The sequence below is a fragment of the Mytilus edulis genome, chromosome 1, assembly GCF_963676685.1.
Source record: "Mytilus edulis chromosome 1, xbMytEdul2.2, whole genome shotgun sequence".
In the NCBI taxonomy this organism is placed as follows: domain Eukaryota; kingdom Metazoa; phylum Mollusca; class Bivalvia; order Mytilida; family Mytilidae; genus Mytilus; species Mytilus edulis.
In genome coordinates this window covers 120,970,275-120,991,060 of record NC_092344.1, presented here as the reverse complement: position 1 = coordinate 120,991,060, position 20,786 = coordinate 120,970,275, and the positions used below count along the sequence as shown (strand labels likewise).

Genomic DNA, 20,786 nt, shown 5'->3' with positions numbered 1-20,786 from the left:
TAAGGTGAACGTTTGTCTGTAACGACCGCTGCTCACTACTTACTTATTATTATAGAATTTAAACGATGGGGTCACCAAAGGTTCTTAACGCCTTAAATAATAAAATAATTCGAAAAATTATTCAGGAATAGCCTTTATGTTTTGATTTATATTATTGATATAAATCAAAATATCGTATTATTCCTGATTAGTTTTTCGAATCACTTTATTTAGGTGTTGAGAACCTTTGGTGACCCCACAGTTTAAGCGTTTTTTTAAAGTACATAGTGAGCAGTGGTCGTTACAGACAAACGTTCACCTAATCTGTCCCAGGCAATGGATGATTTTAATGCGTCAATCAATGGCCACAGCTACACTGTTTTGAATATAATTCTAAGCAATATTTGAATTGAGATAAATCTTTGTCCTTTATTGAAGCTGGGACTATTATACTAACAAAGTATAATAGTCCCAGATTGAAGGTAATAATACTGATTCATAATCAATCACTACTTTTTGAAACTTCAAAAAGTTTGAATTAAATGATTGCTTGACAAGTATGGGATATACATACACATTTTTTGTTTCTTTTTGAAAAGATCTGAGTGTCTTTAATAAATTACAGTATTAAATAAATGTTCACCTCACTGAACTATATATTGTGTACTCACAAACACAGGAGTTTCAAATATCTAAAATATAGCTTATTAAAACAAAATAGTCACATTAGGATTTCGATGGCACTTTGTGTAATCTTAAACCAAACAACAACGATATATACCGTAATACTAACTTAATTTTTGATACTTTATTTCAAAATATACTTTAAGTTTAAAAAAATTACAATATATAAATGTTAATCCTGATAAGTGCTTGCCCTAAATTTGAAAAAAAAATAATATGACTGCCAATCTGTAAGTCAATACGTGGACGGATAGTATAATATGATTTGAATTGGGTCACTGAAAGTGATTATGTACAAGTATAGTTGATGTTATGAATGAGAACAATTATAAGAATCTGGATCAATAAGATCGAGGTAGTTAATGATATTTGATTTGAGGTTAGATGGTTTTTCACCATTTTGGTTGAGATCAATCCGCTGCTCACTACTTACTTATTATTATAGAATTTAAGCTGTGGGGTCACCAAAGGTTCTTAACGCCTTAAATAATAAAATAATTCGAAAAATTATTCAGGAATAGCCTTTATGTTTTGATTTATATTATTGATATAAATCAAAATATCGTAATATTCCTGATTAGTTTTTCGAATCACTTTATTTAGGTGTTGAGAACCTTTGGTGACCCCACAGTTTAAGCGTTTTTTTAAAAGTACATAGTGAGCAGTGGTCGTTACAGACAAACGTTCACCTAATCTGTCCCAGTCAATGGATGATTTTAATGCGTCAATCAATGGCCACAGATACACTGTTTTGAATATGATTCTAAGCAATATTTGAATTGAGATAAATCTTTGTCCTTTATTGAAGCTGGGACTATTATACTAACTAAGTATAATAGTCCCAGATTGAAGGTAATAATACTGATTCATAATCAATCACTACTTTTTGAAACTTCAAAAAGTTTGAATTAAATGATTGCTTGACAAGTATGGGATATACATACACATTTTTTGTTTCTTTTTGAAAAGATCTGAGTGTCTTTAATAAATTACAGTATTAAATAAATGTTTACCTCACTGAACTATATATTTTGTACTCACAAACACAGGAGTTTCAAATATCTAAAATATAGCTAATTAAAACAAAATAGTCACATTAGGATTTCGATGGCACTTTGTGTAATCTTAACCCAAACAACAACGATATATACCGTAATACTAACTTAATTTTTGATACTTTATTTCAAAATATACTTTAAGTTTAAAAAAATTACAATATAAATAATGTTAAATGTTAATCCTGACAAGTGCTTGCCCTAAATTTGAAAAAAACAAATATGACTGTCAATCTGTAAGTCAATACGTGAACGGATAGTATAATATGATTTGAATTGGGTCACTGAAAGTGATTATGTACAAGTATAGTTGATGTTATGAATGCGAACAATTGTAAGAATCTGGATCAATAAGATCGAGGTAGTTGTTGATATTTGATTTGAGGTTAGATGGTTTTTCACCATTTTGGTTGAGATCAATCGAATCATCTTGTAATTTCATAATGATGTCACCATTTTTGATTGGCTCTGATGTCAAATAACCGTTATTGTTAGATTGTTCCGATGATAAATAACCATTACTGTTCGATTGTTCCGATGATAAGAAACCATTACTGTTGATTTGTTCCGAAGATAAGTAACCATTACTGTTGATTTGTTCAGAATGTATGTGTCCATTACTATTGATATGTTCAGAAGGTAGGTAGCCATTACTGTTGATTTGTTCTGATGAAATGACATCACTGCTGCCATTAGAGACGAATGATATCCTATTACTGCTAGATGAATCTGATGAATATGATTGACTAACTAGTGGTATTTCTGATGTTTGACTACTGAAGTTATAACTTGAAGGACTACTACTACTACTTGACATGGCTTTACGTTTCTCCTCAACGTCTTTCTTCTTCGGCATTGATAACACTAATTTCTTCCAGAACTTTTGTATTTTCAAGCTCTCCTCTTCACCTGGCCATTCCAGGTAAGTCACCGAATGTATAATTTGCTCTAAGTTCGGATCTAGTTCACCTTTTACAGAAGATATGTCATCTAAAACTAAGGGAATAATTCTGTGTCGTCTTTTTAACATTTCTGTTTGAGCCATTTGATATTCAAACTTTGTAAACTCGCTCTGCACATATCGTGGAGTTAACAACATAATTGTACGTCGACTCCCTTGCACTGCACGTATGATGTTGTTGGCGATTGCTGAATAAAGAAAGAATACATGCTATTATACATACGAAAATATCATAATCTTTATATAACCGCGACCTCCGTAACCTAAACGAAAATAAAAACCAGAATAGCTTGGAATACACTTCAATAGTCGAATATATTAATTATTTCCTGTATGCTTAAGGTCAAAATAAACAAAAAATGGTGAATAAACGGGACGGCTTTGACGCTAACAAATGTTCGTTCTCGAAAGTAACACTAGCCAATAAGCTCAGTATTTCTGTATTGACATCAATTTTGGGATATTGTTGATTTAAATTTAATGCTCGTATCTTAAAAAATCAATTTAAATTCAGAAATGTATCTCCCTATTGCCGGGTTGTGCTATTTATTGGAACCTTTTTCGTTTCTATTAGGTCTTTACTGTATGTATTAAGTTTTTAATTTTCAAATAGTGTCAGCATTACTGTAGAGCCTTGAATTGTTGAAATACACATCCGATGCATTAAAATTGATACCACAAATGTCATTACCATACCTATATATACATGAGGAAATCACAAATCAGATCTACTCTAACAATGTAAGGCTGATTGTCAGTGTACTTCATGTATATTATATTGATCAGTAATTGTATAAAGTTTTATAATGTTAGTGTCTCATAAGTCAGTAATTATGGCTGGATATTGATTGTTTTATGTGTAAATATTATAATTGTTGTATATGTTTTATGGCAATCAATATGTGACACTTTAATAAACAAATTTATATATATTATAGCTTATATAAGTTTCTTTACAATTTGTAGGTCTAATTTTGGACCTGGAACTAAATACAATATAATCCAAAAGCAATTAATACAAACAACAAAGTTACTTAATTTCAACGTGGACCTTTCTCACCTTACAAGATTCTCAACTGTCATATGTATATGTATATATGATTTGTAGTCGCTATTGTCTGTAAATCTTAACCACGATGTCTATTTTTTGTTAAATGAAGATAACATAGTTTAAGTGTTAACCTCAATGCATCATCTGTCAAAACATTATCTTCCTATCATTTCAAGTTGCATAGTCTAGATTTTAAGGCAAAATTTAATAATGATAATTGTAAAAAGTTGTAAAAAGTTACCTTATTTCGGTCACTGCCCATGATGCATTAGATAACACTAGAACCTTCCTCATTTTTGTTTTTTGAACCCTGGACAAGCAAGATTTAACCGGGACGGACACATGAACGAAAGTAGTACATATTTAAACAAAATAGTGCCTACTCAATTATTATTTATTCTTTATACTTTTGGCATGAAATGAAAGGTTATGTACTTGCAGTCACTGTAAAACTGAAGCCTTATGTAGTATTTCTTTCAAATACAAATAAGAAAAACATGTATATTTAAAATAGGAGAACATACTTGCCCTGTTGATCAGATCAGAAGTACTTGGTTTTGTTATCAAATTTTAATAAAGGTATATTGAATTTGTCAGCACAAGTCAGGAAAAGTATAATTCATTTTAACTTAAGACAACATAGCTATGAATGCTTGAAGTTGCAGAAATTAACATAGACAGCAATGGGACTATGAATTTGGGGATTTTATTCCAAATTCAATGTTTTTTTTGTAATATATATTTTATTATTTTCATATCATTTTCAAATCTCATCTACAAATAAAGATGCACAAACAAATTATTCTGCTATAAATCCTAAACATATAGTTAACCATACTTGTTACAAATTATAAAATACAAAGTCAGTAATAGATTACAGAGTACATCTGCATTGAGCTCTATTTCTTAATAATATTATCAATGCTTGACCATTTTTCTTTTAATCTTATTGCTTTACTGGTAGAGCACAAATTCATAGAGACCATGTCAACCCTATAATAATAGTTAAGCCATTCAATTGCTTCAGCAACAGATGGGACTGTAAATCTAACTCTACATAAATAAACATATCTTTTCAATATCAGAATACATGTATTAAGAATATCTTTAAATAGATGATGTTTAACACCCAAGATTATACTTGATAAGGTTGGGAGAAAGCTTACATTACATACATCTTCTAACTTTTGAAAAAAATTAAGCCAGAATGTTCGAACATAACTACATTCAAAAAAGAGGTGTATGTATGTTTCTTTAGTTTCGGTACAAAAAGTGCACAGTTCTGTTTCACTATATTTACACTTCATAAGTAAAGTATTTGTTCCTAGAATTCTATGGAGTAATCTGTATTGAAATGCCCTTAAAGTGGGATCTTCAGTTATAAGTAAAGGAAGACTAAAAAAATAATTCCATTCTTCGGCCACAATATCTATTCTCAATTTCATTTTCCATTTCTCTTGTATGCGTGATGGGGTTTCCTTTATTTTATCTAGAAAAAATTTATAAAAATGTTTTGATACTTTATCAACTGTTTTTATGGCGGTAACATTTTTGTGACTGACAGTATTTAGTTTGATAAATACTTGAGAATGAATAACATTCTTCCATTCCTTTGGCAGTGCCAAGATTAGTCCATAGAAATCTAAGAAAGTTGTTTTTATATTATAATTTCTAATAAATTCATCATAATTGTAAAATTCTCCATTTTCCTTAATGAGATCATTTATGAAAAATACATTATTCTGTATCCATTTTTTGTAAAAAGCTGTTTTTCCATCAATCATAATATTTTCATTTAAAAACAATGGTTGAGACAAAATATCACTTGGGGCTGTGGTCAGAGGTTCACACAATGAGGTCCATGATGAAATTACATTTTGCCAAAAAGGGTTAAATTCTTTTTTAATTTCATTGAGTGCTGATTTTGATAAATGCCACATATTTTCACCACCATTCATTTCAAGGTGATCTGCCAATAGAACCTTCCATGAGGAATAATTTGTGGGGTCTAAAACTTTTTTAACCCAGGATAACTTAAGTGATTTTATAAATGATTCAATATGTGGCATTTTTACACCACCATCCTCGTAATTTGAGATAAGTATATTTCTTTTAATTTTGTCCCCTTTACCATCCCACACAAATCTGTATAGCATAGCTTGTAACTGCTTTAATATATCTGGGGATGGATCTGGTAAAACAGTAAAACATTGAATTAGAATTGGTAGGGCGAGAGTTTTCACAACTACAATTTTCCCATATATAGTAATATTTCTAAATGACCAGTCACTTAAAAGATTTTTAACTTTTTGAATTTTTTCTAAATAATTATCAACACATATATCAACTTTTGACAAACAATATTGAATGCCTAGGAGTTTGAAATTTCCTGAATGGTTCCATATTATTGTTTTATTTGTGTTTAGCTCCTCACCACAGCCCCTTTTTGCCCCAATCCATATTACTTGGGTTTTTTCAAAATTAGCCTTCAAACCAGAGCATGAGTAAAACAAGTCTATCTTATCTAGAGCACTGTTGAGAGATTCTTCACTATCATCCAGGATCAAAGTCGAATCATCAGCATACTGACTGAGTAAAAATTCAGAACTCTTAATCTTTATACCATTTATGTTGTTGTCATATTTTATTGATGCACTAAGCAGTTCCAAACATAAAATAAAAAGATAGGGAGACAATGGATCCCCTTGTCGTACCCCCCTCTTTATTACAAAAAAATCAGAAAGATAACCATTATTTTGAATGCAGCTTTTTGAATTATAGTAAAGGTTTGTGAACCATTTCACTATTGTGTCCCCAAAACCTAGAAATTTCAAGGTTTCACATATAAAGTTCCACTCAAGAGAGTCGAAGGCTTTTTCAAAGTCCAACAAGACAAGCAAGCCAGGAATATCTTCGTCATCTACTTTTTTCAAGAGGTCATATATAAGTCTTGTACACTCACCAATATATCCGGTGCATTACGTTTGCACGCATTACCATTACATTTGCGCGCAAAAATCATTACGTTTGCGCGCAGAATTTGATTACAATTGCGCGCATTTTTTTTACAGGTAAACTCAGGTAAAATACAGGTAACAATACTTATTTATTTATAATTTGCTAAATCATTTACAAGTATAAGTACTAATTCCGTTAGTCTTATTCCCAAGCGCACCAACGATGAGGTGGAAATGGGATTTTGAGCAAGATAAGTCCGTTTTATTATGCATAAGGACTAAATCCTAGAAATATATATATACAGATAAAAATGTTAAAATGTTAAAAACTCCATGTTTGTGCCTTTGTATATTTTTACAACCTAACTTAAATTATTTACTTATTTTCAAAACGATCACTATTTGTTGAAACACTTTTCAGTCTGAAATATTCGTAATGAAGTTACATGTATGCCTTATGCTTTTTTACGGAATGATCACTTTCGACTTGGGCTTAAATCTTCCTAAAAAATGATCAAGTATTGTCTCGCCTATGATTAGAACTCAATATGAACAATATAGAATTTGAATTAAGAAATATTTTCAAACTTTATAATTGATAGTCATATTTCTTATGAAAATGAAAAAGAAATATATAGTCAATTATAATCTAATTTAATTTTTATTTATCTTTTTATCTGAGTTTACCTGTAAAATGAATGCGCGCAAATGTAATCAAAAGCTGCGCGCAAACGTAAAACATTTTAATCCCCAAATGCGCGCAAACGTAGTGCGCCCAATATATCTGCCTTTCATAAAGCCAGTTTGAGTTTCACTAATCAGGTGATCAAGGACTTTTTTAATTCTATTTGCAATACATGTTGATACTATTTTATAGTCTACATTAAGCAGTGAAATAGGTCGCCAATTTTTTAGAAAATGTTTTGGTTTACCATCTTTGGGTAGACAGGTGATAACACCTTGTGTTTGTGAAATTGATAATTTACCTTCTTGAAATGATTCTTTGAAAGAACGCAGTAGGAAAGGATTAATGTCGTGCCAAAAAAATTTATAAAACTCAGTTGTAAAACCATCCAGACCAGGAGATTTTCCATTTTTCATATTTTTTAATGCATTATGAATTTCTGAGCTTTTTAGTTCCCCCTCTAAATTAATATTTTGTTCATCAGAGAGAATTTTGATAAATGGGTTTTCAAGAGAAAAGAAATTAGCTCTGTGTGTATTATTTATAATTGTTTTCTTAGATGAATATAGATTCTCATAATATAACTTTTGTTCCGCACGAATTTTTGCTTGATCAGTGATGCATTCACCATTATCTAAAGTTAATTTTTGTATTACTTTGTCAATATAATTTCTTTTCTCTAGATTACAGAAATATTTTGTACTTCTCTCCCCTTCAATTTGCCATTTAGCTTTTGCTCTCATTATTGCCCCTTTTATTCTAGATTCTCTTAACGACCTTAACTGAAGTTCAATACGTGTAATTTCTTCCCTTTTATCATTGATATTTTCATTATTGTTCAAATTGTTCAATTGACTTTCTAGTTCTTGTTCTTCCCTACTGCGTTCTTTCTTTTTAAAAGATGAATAAGAAATTGTTTTTCCTCGTATCATCAGTTTTAAAGTTTCCCAAAACAGTTGGTCGGAAATGGAAAATTCTATTTCTTCCCTATTTTCAGAATCAACTATTTTATATTGATCAATACAATCAGCAATACAAGTTTTAGTATTAGTAATAAATTCTTTGTCGTATAATAAAGCATTGTTAAATTTCCACGTCCCTTTGCCTTTTTCATTTGTATTAAATTGAATGGACAGAGATACGGGTGAGTGATCAGACCTATATGCAACACCAATATCACACGAGGTTATCAGTGGTTGAAAATCAGATGAGACAAGGAAGTAGTCCAGTCTTGCCTGCTTCTTGTTAGGTCCTCTCCAGGAAAACCTCTTTTTCTCTGGGTATAATTCCCTATAAACATCAACCAGATCTATTTCTGACATCATTTCATTAACCTTTTTTTGAGCTTTAGGATTATTTTTATGCAAATAGTTTAAAGTATCCATATCATAATTTTGTGGTAAATTCCAATCACCCCCCACTATTACTGAAGTATTACCAAAATTTTCAATATCTCTTTGGAGTATTTCATAAAAATCTGGTTTGTCCTCATTGGGTCCATATACCACTGCTATTGTCATTCTATGATTGAAAATTTTTATATCTAGAATTGCATAGTTCCCGTTTTGATCCACTTTCTGTCCAAAAATTTCAAAAGAAAAAGTGCTTCTAAACAAGATAGCCACGCCTCTACTGCTCGTGGTATGCGACCCAAATATTATTTTATAACCCCATTCTGCCTGCCAATACTTTTCAAGTTCTTTTTTACAGTGAGTATCTACCAAGAAGACCATATCATAATTTTCTCTACATTTACTAAATATATCTCTTCTTTTAATTTTATCAGAAGACAGGCCTCTACAATTTATGCAACCAATTTTCAAACTACCCATATTTTATATCAATTACAATTGTAACAGATGAATGATCTAAAATTATACAGTCAATCAACATATTCAGAGCAATACAAAAAAATAAAGTACAAATAAGTAGAGAGAAATGAAAGTGACATAAAAATGTTTTTTTCGAACCGTTTAACCCACAACAACCTGAGGTCTCCCGTTTCATGGTAATACAATTCTAATTAAGTAAATTAATTAACTAAAATACAGTGGGTGTCTCTCTTCCCCATCCCTTTATATATAAAAACAAAATATAGTTTTTATAACAAAAACAAAAAAAACAAAAACAAAAATAACTGTTTTCCCCTTTCTTTATACCTCTGAAAAAAAAAGATTATGGTGAAAATCTCTGTAAGTCTTTTCCCATTTCAAGTTTTGTAATGTTTTTAATTTTGAGGATCAGAAGTTCAACTAGTCCAAATAACTATGACGTCCCGAAAGGCTACCATAATCTCTTCTCTTTGACGCCTTACAGTCGATGTAAGGCGTCAAAAGAAAAAACTACAATAGCCCTTCAAGACGTCATAATCATTTGGACTAAAGTTCAACTGTTTATTATTGTTGTCCGGGGTGCCCCCTTTTTGCTGAAAGCAGATAATTCTGCTTTTATTTGAGAATGACATGTCTCTCAGATTGTTTAGTTGTTTTTTAAAGGTGATACAGTTTTGAACAACTGTTAAGTGACATTCTATTTATATGTGGGGTTCTTTACATAAAAGTAGACAGTATGAGGAATTATAGCCATGTGCGTTTTATATGATGGACCGCTAGTAATTAAGTCTGACCACGTTTAAAACTTAATAAAAACTATTAACACCTACTAGACGAGTTCAATAAGGGTGTATATTTGGAATAAAGTTTACCTACGTACTCTTGAAAGGCACATATAATGTATTTCTTTAGTTTAGAGAGGGTTTTATTATTCTCCGTGTTTTTGTCTGTATCATGAGCCAAAACATCCGGTTTACGTTGCGCATGCCCACCTGAGCAATCTAATATGCAAATTAGCCATGTGCGGATGAGCCAGGACATACAATTTATCAACATAGAAAAAAAACCGCGAACAATTAGAGAGAGTTTTAGAATACACAATGTAGAATAAAAACAACCCAAAAAACAGGAACGTAGTAATAAAATACAACAATAATAAACAGAATGTTACTGTGAGTGTTCCAATGCAATTTGTTTAAATATTTTTTTTGTTTAAATCAGTTAAAAGTTATTTATTTTACACGAGAAGGTCTGCTGAAGGGTCTATGATGATCTCTTCTTTTTTAGCATGACAAACGGATACTCTTTAATGTATACAAGATGGACTTTCCTCTGTTCAGATGAAGACAGTGCACGTCTTTCATTTAAAAGATTAAATCGAAGTTTGGCAACAGACGGCGGCACATCGGGCACAACACTATACCCACTTCCACGTTGAAGCTTCATCCCAGCGGCCAGAACGTCGTCTCGATCTATCAGACTATTAAAGCGCACAATAATCTTTCTCTTCTCTTTGTCTCCCTCTTTTCCTGGTAGCCTATGCACGGCCTGGAACAGCATTTTTTCGATGCGCTCCTTGGGTATTTCTAAAGTTTTTTCAAAGAAGTGTCGGACATACACATCAGTTGCTTTAGGCATCTCGGCCAAGGGGGTTCCTCTCACACCACTTACCACCAGGTTCCATTTTCTGCCCCAATACTCTAGCTTTAGTCTTTCTTTTTCTTCTGTTGATATTTTTTCCTCAATATCAGGAAGGAGAGTGTTATGTATGTCTTTAATACTGTCATCCATGAGTTTAGCATGAGATTCAAGGTTTTCTACATTGTCCTTTAGTACCTTGACCTCTTTTTTCAGAAATTCAACATCCCCCTCTAATTTGAGGTGCAAACTTGCAAAGCATTCGGACACAGATTTAGATTCATACATTTTTTTTAATGTCTCATACCTTTCTTGTTCCCTGGGGTCCATGGTTATCAGTTGTCTCCGTATATTTCCGTCAAAATGTACTTTAAGTAACGATTATCGATTCTGACTCCGACCACTGACCTGACCTCTGTTTACACGAATAACGAAGTTCGGTCCACTCGAATAATATTTCCAAGATAATGTTTGTAACAATTAAAGACTTTTGTATCAGGTTTATGTCATTAAAAACTTGCTAGAGTTTTTGTGGATCATCTATTGTTTTTAGTTTACGACCTTCACATAACTCACATACATTTACTAACTGGTTTTTCAATAAAAAAGGCGGAGAGTAGAAAAACACCACTTCATGCAATCGCCATGCTACCGGAAGATTCAATGTTAGACATATCAGGAGTCGATTTCACAAAAAAACGTAAAACTTAAATTGATCGTAAGTCATGAACAATTCAGTATACTTACTACCAATCTTAGTCTTAAGTATTTTTGTGAAATCTCCTCCAGCATGGTAGTCGTTATGAGCATGATAGATGGTTAGGCGCCGCCACATTCTGTGTGTATGTGCAATGTCCCGAGTCAGGAGCCTGTAATTCAGTGGTTGACGTTTGTTGCTGTGTTACATACTTGTTTTTCGTTCGTCCCTTATTTAGTACATAAATTAGGCCGTTAGTTTTCTCATTTGAATAGTGGTATTTGTAATTCCGTGGCCTTTTATAGCTGACTATGCAGTAAGCTCTGTTCATTGTTGGTGGTCGTACGATGGACTATATTTGTTACCACGTCCTCTTTTATATATATATATCATAAACATAAAGTATATACTTACTGTCTCCTGGTATGAAATCTCTGAAGTGAAGACACAATTTAAATCCCATTTCCACTTCTAATTTGGAATAAAGCTGTTTAAGAACAAATGATTCGTCTCTGTCGTCACACTTGTACGATACAAAGGCATCCCATTCTCGGTCATCTAAAACAATAAATAAACACTTATATTGACTGTCAGTTGTTTATCTCCGGAAACCGATCGATTCATGCATTACCGTTTAATGAAAAAATACTGGTCAAAGTTTTCAAGTGGATTATTTGAGAATGTGCTCTGATTAAAGTCCACCTAATCATGATTATCTTACTCTGAATCTTTAAGAGTTTAGATTATAGCTGAATATATTCGTATTTTGCTGTTTACGAAAAACCGCGTCGTCGATTTCTTGATGTTTGAATACAAAAAATATGATAGAGCTCAATGTGTAACGGTCAGGTTTTCAACAAATATGGCTGTAGTAAAACCCAGCGTTGTCAAGTAATACTCGAATTCAGTGCTTGTGAGATTGTTGCTTTTGCGTTGTCAGTTTGTTTTTCGACTTTCGAGTCATAATATCCTAATGATATCGACTGCCTCACAGCAGATCATACTGTAGAATAATTTAATTGTGCAAACTCTAAAATTACATTTATCATCCAGTCAATCAGTATTTTGTTCATTTTATTCTATGTGATAATTTTATACCTTTTTATATGAAAAAATAAAAAAATAAATAAAGTGCACGAATCTCACAGAAATTTCCAAGGTTTTTTTATTTTACAAAATATCAAAAATACCTGTAATATAATATATGTTCATTCAATTTTACCATTAGACAATCACCATGCAAAATTCAATAAATATTCGATTCAACTTCTAATATAATAGACAACTCGTGGATTTCTCAGTTTGCTATGTTATGTGTCGAAAAAACGATACGATATACGTAAATATCTAGATAAAAACCAATAATGATAATATGTTAAACAGTATTTAACCTACACAGATAAGATCTTTTTTGTTAATGGTATAATTATACTGATTAAGAATGATGGTTTGTGTGTCACTTTTGTTTTTCTTCCTTGTGTGGTATAAAGTACAAATATGTAATACACTTGTTCTATATTTGTAATGTTTTTTTTTCTACTGTTTTACATGTTGATTTAATAATAAAAATAATAATCTACAATTTCTTTTGACTTGTAGTAATTTACAAAATCGTACACGCCTACATGTAAATAAGGATGACCTACATTTTTTGAATAGCTAAAATGTATATTTTCAAAAAGGACATATCCTGTAAATTCATTGGATCATTAATAGAAAAAAGTAAAATCACAAATACTGAACTCATCCCTAATCACATGGCAAAATCAAATGACAAAACACACCAAAAACGAATGAACAAAAACTGTCATATTCCTGAATAGGTACAGACATTTTCAAATGTAGAACATGTCGGATGAAACCTGGTTTTATAGCGCTAAACCTCTCACCAAATTCCGTTATATTTACAATGATGCGTGAACTAAACAGACATAATAAATAGAATAGTCAAAATATTGGTACAGCAGTCATCATCGTTTTACAAGTTGTTTATTGAGTGTTCCTTTATATGTATTTACGGTTTTCCTACAATAATTATGGTGCATTCTGTAAAAACAAAAGGTTGTGAAGTAATTTTAATGATGGTTTTAACCACACTATTTCGTTTTTAAACATGGAATTTACGTACAACAACGTGCTGGACCCTTTTTTTACGAAATGAATGCAGCGACCAAACAAAATCATTGAAATATATTCGACAATTAGCTGAGGACTCCATAAAACGATTTTATTTCATAGCATAAATGAAACTGGAATTCTTCAATATGATACCTACAATGATACCTACATATAACATGCATGTATAGGATTGTAAAGAAAATTATACACAGATGCATCACTATTTCGTAACGCATAAACTGTAAAGTATAAATCAAAAACTTCAAGGAAAATTATAAACGGAAAGTAAAGTCCCTTATAAAACTTATCTATCAACAGTTCAAACACATCAAATGCATAAAATGTTATAGCTTATTGGAACATGAAACTGTATTTTGTTAATAAAATAACTTACCATTGTCTTCATATCTTTGGAAATAATGTACAATCTTCATTATGAGTATGACCCTGTTTCTCCACATCCAGTAAGGAAGGACAACTAATGCCAGAACTAAGATAACAATTAAACCAAGACATACACCAACAACCCACCAATACCACGTCTCCTCTTCAAGTACTAATGTAAAATGATAGAAAATATTTATATTAAATTAACAATTCATTTCATATTTACCGAAATTGAAATTTGCCTTCAATATTCATATTGATAATAATTGCTCTAACATTTTCAAGAAAAGTGATAAAAACATTTCATTTAAATAAATTTTATTTTTTAAGCAAAATAATGGATTATATTACCACTTGAGCACATTGTAAAGTTTAAAAAGTTGGAGCAGATCTCTGAATATCACATTATAAAAAAATATGATACATTACTAAATGATGGCTCGCATTTTTGGATTTATGTACACTATATTTTTGAAATTGTTATTTTTGTTTATTTGCGAAAAATATACAAATTGGATATATTTTAAGGTTCGGAAAATGAAATGGACAAATGTTGAAATGTGACAATATGACTGTAACACAATTTTACTCCATGTAATATGATTTTTCATGAAAATGTCCCACCTTTATTGAGCCATTTGCAAGGTATTTTATATGGTTTGACTCCCATTTAGCATTTTTAAGTATGAGGGTTTTTTTAAAGAAATTCTTTAAAAAACGTCTTTTTTTCTTTCATTTAAGCCTTCATGTACGATGTTCGGGAAAGATTAACCGATTATCCTGCTATAAATATCCAATGCACGCAATACGTAGGCAGCGACATCACACAACCTCTAAATTCTGTTTCATGAAATAGTTATCAAAGATACCAGGATTAAAATTTAGTACGCCAGACGCGCGTTTCGTCTACATAAGACTCATCAGTGACGCTCATATCAAAATATTTATTAAGCCAAACAAGTAGGAAGTGGAAGAGCATTGAGGGTCCAAAATTCCAAAAAAAAATGTGACAAATACGGTAAGGTAATCTATTCCTGGGATAAGAAAATCCTTAGTTTTTCGGTAAATTCAATGTTTTGTCAACAGGAAATTTATAAAAATGACCACATAATTGATATTCATGTAAACACCGAAGTGCTTACTACTAGGCTGGTGATACCCTTGGGGACGAAACGTCCACCAGCAGTGGCATCGACCCAGTGGTGTAAATAGTTATCAAAGGTACCAGGATTATAATTTAGTACGCCAGACGCGCGTTTCGTCTACATAAGACTCATCAGTGACGCTCATATCAAAATATTTATAAAGCCAAACAAGTACGAAGTTGAAGAGCATTGAGGGTCCAAAATTCCAAAAAATTGTGCCCGTTCTTTGTTTCATGAAATATTTCTTTCATAGAGTTTTCTAATGTTATTTTACATTTTGTTTTAGCGGATGGAGATAGAAAAGTACTCGCTAAGTTTTTTCATACAAGTGATTGACAACACCAAATACTACGAAAAAAGGAGCGTATGAGAAAAAAATTATATGTAAAAAATCATCAAACACACAAAGACAATATAAATTAACAGTGAGTCAACACAAACGATTGAAATAAGTTGTATTTATTATTATTGCTTGTCAAATACTTTAAAGATGTTTGGAGAGAATTGTAAAGACCTTATTTATACCAGTCTGAGAATATCAAGGAATGTTGAAATGAGCATGATCAATTGGTTCTTGCTGTATTTCAAGTTCAGTAGCACGTATTTCATGCATAAACGATACGAGGTGTTGGAGAGCACACATTAAGTAGATTTGTTGTTCTGTTATTGCAACACACAATGTGGTGTATAATGGCAAAACGGTATAGTGAATTATGGCAACAAAGTATGGTGTATAATGTCACAATGATATGGTGTATCATGCCAATACGACATGATTTATCATGGCAACACGATATGGTGTACCATGCCTTCACGATTTGGGGTATCAATTCGGGGACCCAAGTAATTACGTACACATAAAAAAAATCAAAAGCAAAGGAACAGTTCTTGTATTGTTGTTCATCATCTCAAATTCATAGTGTGATCTTGCACGTAACGAATGTTCTATTCTCTCTGCAAGTTAACACAGCCCGTTGTACCGTTTTAACAGGACTCTTTTCTATATGTCTTCTTATATGTTTAGAAAAAGGCAGTTGTAATGTCAACTATAATATTTGGCAAAGAAACCTCACAAAAACGGTTATAAATATTATGTTTATGACACTTTACATGTGTTTCCTCTAAAGAGCAACGATAAAACAGGTATTTAGTGTCTCCAACTGACTGTTCTAAGTGTTGTAGGTCCGAAATATCTTTTAATGTTTTAACATTTGATTTTATTTCATTGTATAGTGCTACAAATTATATATAAATGCTGATACGTTTCCAAACTCATAACTCATTATAATTTAATTGTGTATGCATAAGTGGTTTTGTTTAGAAGGAGCAATTGATCAAAAATAAAGTAAAAGTCATGTCATTTGACCAGCGACTTTTGACATGGATGTTTTATTTACATACAGATAACATTAATTGTTAATATTCTTATGAGTCATGTTCAAACCTTTTAGTAATATATGATGAGTTTATATACGGAAAATGCGTAAAATATAATTCGACCTACATAATAGAAAAGACGGCATCCATGTTTACTGTCTATTTTTAATTGTCCGATTCAAAGTCTAGATGTATTTTTTGCTAGATTTTGCATTGATATTTAAAAAAAAGTATGCTGTAACAATTGAAAAAATAAAGACTCCTTCTAGAATTTCGGTTTCTGTATTCGATATTACAGTATGTTAAGATTATTTATCACATGACATATGTGTACGCCAGTATTAAGCAGGGCGGGAATTTTTAAATGGGAGGCGTAATTATCGACAGTGGAAAATATATTGTAAATACTGCCATGCAGCATTTTTGTTTTTTTAATGTTTTATCTTTTATAACAAAATAATGATATTTTATTACCGATAGCAAAAAGAATAAGCCCTATGCCACCTTTGATTCGCTACCAAAATAATAATGCTTATGCTCAGATATAGTAAAGAAACTAAAACGTTTTTTCAATAAAATTTTAACTAAAGATAATAATAGAATAAAGTTTTATCTAATTATATTTTATCCTTTGAAAATGTACGGAACCCATTCAATTGTTGGCAATTTGACGTACTTTGCATATAAACAATTATATATTAATGTGACCTTACCTTTTGGAATAATTTTGTTTTCACAGAATTCTCCCTCATAGTCAAAGTTACAGTTGCAATATTCTGTTTCATTCATGTCCCTCCTACAACGGCCGTGGTCACTACAGAATTTACAACATGTTTTCTCACACATGTCTCCATCGGCTCCTGGATCACACACGCATTTAATCAAATTGGAGCCAATAAGTTCATTTTGACATTTTCCATATCTACAAGGAAAAATACCCATACATTTTGTTTGGTTTTCCGTGTAATTGCTGGAACAGACATGTCCGTCCGGAAATGAGCCATTTATCTGTCCAACAGTTGTTGTTGATATTGCAGTAGGCATTGAAGTAAAATCAGTCGATGTTGATATTGGGTTAGGTATTGCAGTAAAAGAAACTAATAATTCTGTTGCAGTGTTGCATACTACAGATCCGTCCTCTAACTCACAGCCATTCGAACAGTGTGGACATTCTAACTTATCACAGAACATTCCTCCCCAATTACTGTCACAAACACAGTAAAAACGCAATCTCTCCTTCTTGCAAAATCCATGAACGCACACAAAAAACTTTGGTAAACATGTTCTGTTTTTTAAAGATTTAGGTAGCTCTTCGTCAATATCTGCTGCTGTACTTTGCACCATTGTTGATGTTTCCAACGTAACAGGACTTTGTTCAGATAGTTCTGATGCATGTTCTAAACATTTGACAACATTATTGGAGATGTTACAACCCTCGGAACACTTTGCTGGACAGTCGAGCTCATCACAAAGTGAGCCTTTCCAGTTGTCATCACAAACACAACTCAGTGTTTCACGTTTACAGTACCCGTGTACACATGCTATGGATCCATCTCTACATTTTCTGTTTTCTATGTCACTGTGGGTTGTTGTTTCTGTGATTAGAGATATCACAGCTCTCTGTTGAATTAGTGGAAGTTGTCTCCCTTTCACAGGGTTGGTGGTAATTAACGTAATGGCTGTCGATACTGGTTCTGTTGACTTACATTCTATTCTATTGTCAATCAGCTCACAAAGTCCTTTACAAGACAGGGGACATTTCAACTTTTCACATTTCGCACCAGTCCAGTTAGGATCACACATGCATTTCATTCCACCAAAACAATATCCATGTTCGCATGTCAACATCCCAAAAAGACAGCTTCGAATAGACATAGGTCTTAAAGTAGTTATTAATTCCGTAGAGTTTTGAAGCACGACGTTAGTTGTTTTTGAGACAGTTGATGTTGCTGCGGATGATACCTTCAGAACTGAAATTGTTGTTTCCTGAATTGTAACGTCGGCTATTTCACACTTACTTCCATAAAAAGACGATAGACATGTACACGTTTTAGAACAATCATTAATGTTAACAAAACATGTACCTCCATTTTTGCATTCGGCCGATTGACAGGTAATAGTACATTGTCCATTAACGTAAATTATAAATACTGAAGTCATAACAACGACTAAAACCAACGGTCTATTTTCCATTTTTACAAATATTTTATGAATGTTGTTTATACAAACTCATAGTTGTCATAAAATGCCGATACTGAAATAAATAGAAACTAAAATTTTCGATCACCTCGTCTATACTGAAAACATCATTACTATCCGTCACGGTACAATGCGTACAAACTAATCATAAAGATGTCGTTAAATCAGAGTGACAGTTACAAATATCATTGTATATTGGCCCGGTTTTATAACATCTTACTGTATTATGCTTTAATTTACGTCTAAATACACATTTATATTGACATTTGATGTTCCCTAATTAAGTCATTTCTACGTTTCACAATGTGTTTATGTTTTTTCATCAAATAACTTCACACTTTCAAGTACCGGATAAAAACCATAATTTAGAAAGTTTACATAAAATATTATTATAGTGAAGGGTCAACTACGCGTAATATGTCCGCTAATTAAACTTTACAATAGAATAACTTCTAAGAGAATGCTGAAGTACAGATGATATAACATTCATTTTAACTCTTTATTTTTCTCATTATTAATTTTATCTACAAATAAATATGGTATTGATAATGTAACATCATATAACAAATTAAATAATTGAAATGCAGAATTTTATTGCGAACATCTTTACTTAGAATTAAAATATATATCGAACAGTTAAACTCATCAAAGATTCTAGAACTATACCAGAATATAAGCTGATATATATTTTATTATTTCCGGATCAAAACTGACCATAATTTAGAAAGTTTACATAAAATATTATAATATTGAATGGTCAAATATGCTTAATATGTCCGGAAATTTAAACTTACAAAAAAATAATATCTAAGACAAATGCTACTGAACAGAAGCATTTCAACAAATTATTTTTTTCGTTTTTTAAACTCAAAACAGTGCATATGCTCCACAAATGAATATGAGATTGTAGACGTAACTTCGCATTTCAAATTTAAAAAAAAAATGCAGAATTTTTTGGATTAACATTTAGAAAATATTCTACAGTAACCTCACATTATACATACGTTATCATATGCGTATATGGCCCGACCACACGCGTATGATCCGATTAATTACTAAGTAACACAATGAACATTGAAACGAAAAGAATTTCAACATTGAACATGAAATAAGGATGAACCATTTGGTTAACTGATTCCATCCAAACAAAAAAAAGATGATTAAAATTACTTGTTAACCTAATATAAATTCAAACAAACGTTTAAGGAAAGGACGATATAAAATTCTGATTACAAAAAAAAAAAGACAAGAGTACAAATATTATATTCAAACGTTTAATACCATTACAATTATGTTAGGCAGAATTGAGTATGGCAAAAAAAATTGTCAATCCCACAACATGTGCTAGGGTTAGACAAATTTTTCGCGAACACAAACCACTCCATTTGCTTAGCTTTGTATGTTATCTTTATAAACCACAAATGATAAACCTGCCAAATTCACCTTTCTATCATACACATGATACATGTGCCTCGAGTATTATTCAACGACTTTGGGAGAAACAGTCTTAAGGTAGCACAATACAAAGATTTTTCATCCCCAATCAGACATCTTTAAACTGATGTAATTCCACTCATCTTTCTTTAAATTTTATAAATGAGGTACCAAAAGAAAGAAGAAGGATTAATCTTTCAAATTGTGATAATTTCATTATGACATAATTATTACATAATTAATTGTTATGTAATTAGTTGCCATATTGTGATTTCCAGACTTGAATGAATTTAGCTTCTTTGTTATTCATAGCATCCCAATTTTTTTCATAGATTCTTGCTCAACACAGTTTGACCTCCAAAACTGTGTCTCAGATTTTTCCTATTGTATTTCATTCTCTCATAAATCTTCAATGAAGTTTGCAACATCAATTCATAAGAGACCACTAAATTCAATTGGGTTTAAAATTTATTCTATTGATGTTTTTGGAAATCTGAGACACAGTTTGGGAGGTCAAACTGTGTTGTACAAGAATATATAAAATAGTTTGGGATGCTATGAAGAATAAAGACGCTAAATTCATTCAA

The 20,786-nt window shown here is 31.5% G+C and overlaps 1 protein-coding gene across 1 annotated transcript; it reads right to left on the bottom strand.

The window, feature by feature from the left end:
* Window positions 1–1,915: 1,915 nt before the first annotated feature.
* Window positions 1,916–19,199, bottom strand: LOC139504122 (uncharacterized). The gene is made up of 4 exons (XM_071294185.1): window positions 17,280–19,199; window positions 14,052–14,213; window positions 11,954–12,097; window positions 1,916–2,867 (listed from the first exon to the last, which is right to left on the bottom strand). Exons 1-4 carry the CDS (start codon window positions 18,757–18,759, stop codon window positions 2,035–2,037), a joined length of 2,619 nt encoding a protein of 872 aa, XP_071150286.1. The 5' UTR covers window positions 18,760–19,199; the 3' UTR covers window positions 1,916–2,034.
* Between the last annotated feature and the right edge of the window lie 1,587 nt (window positions 19,200–20,786).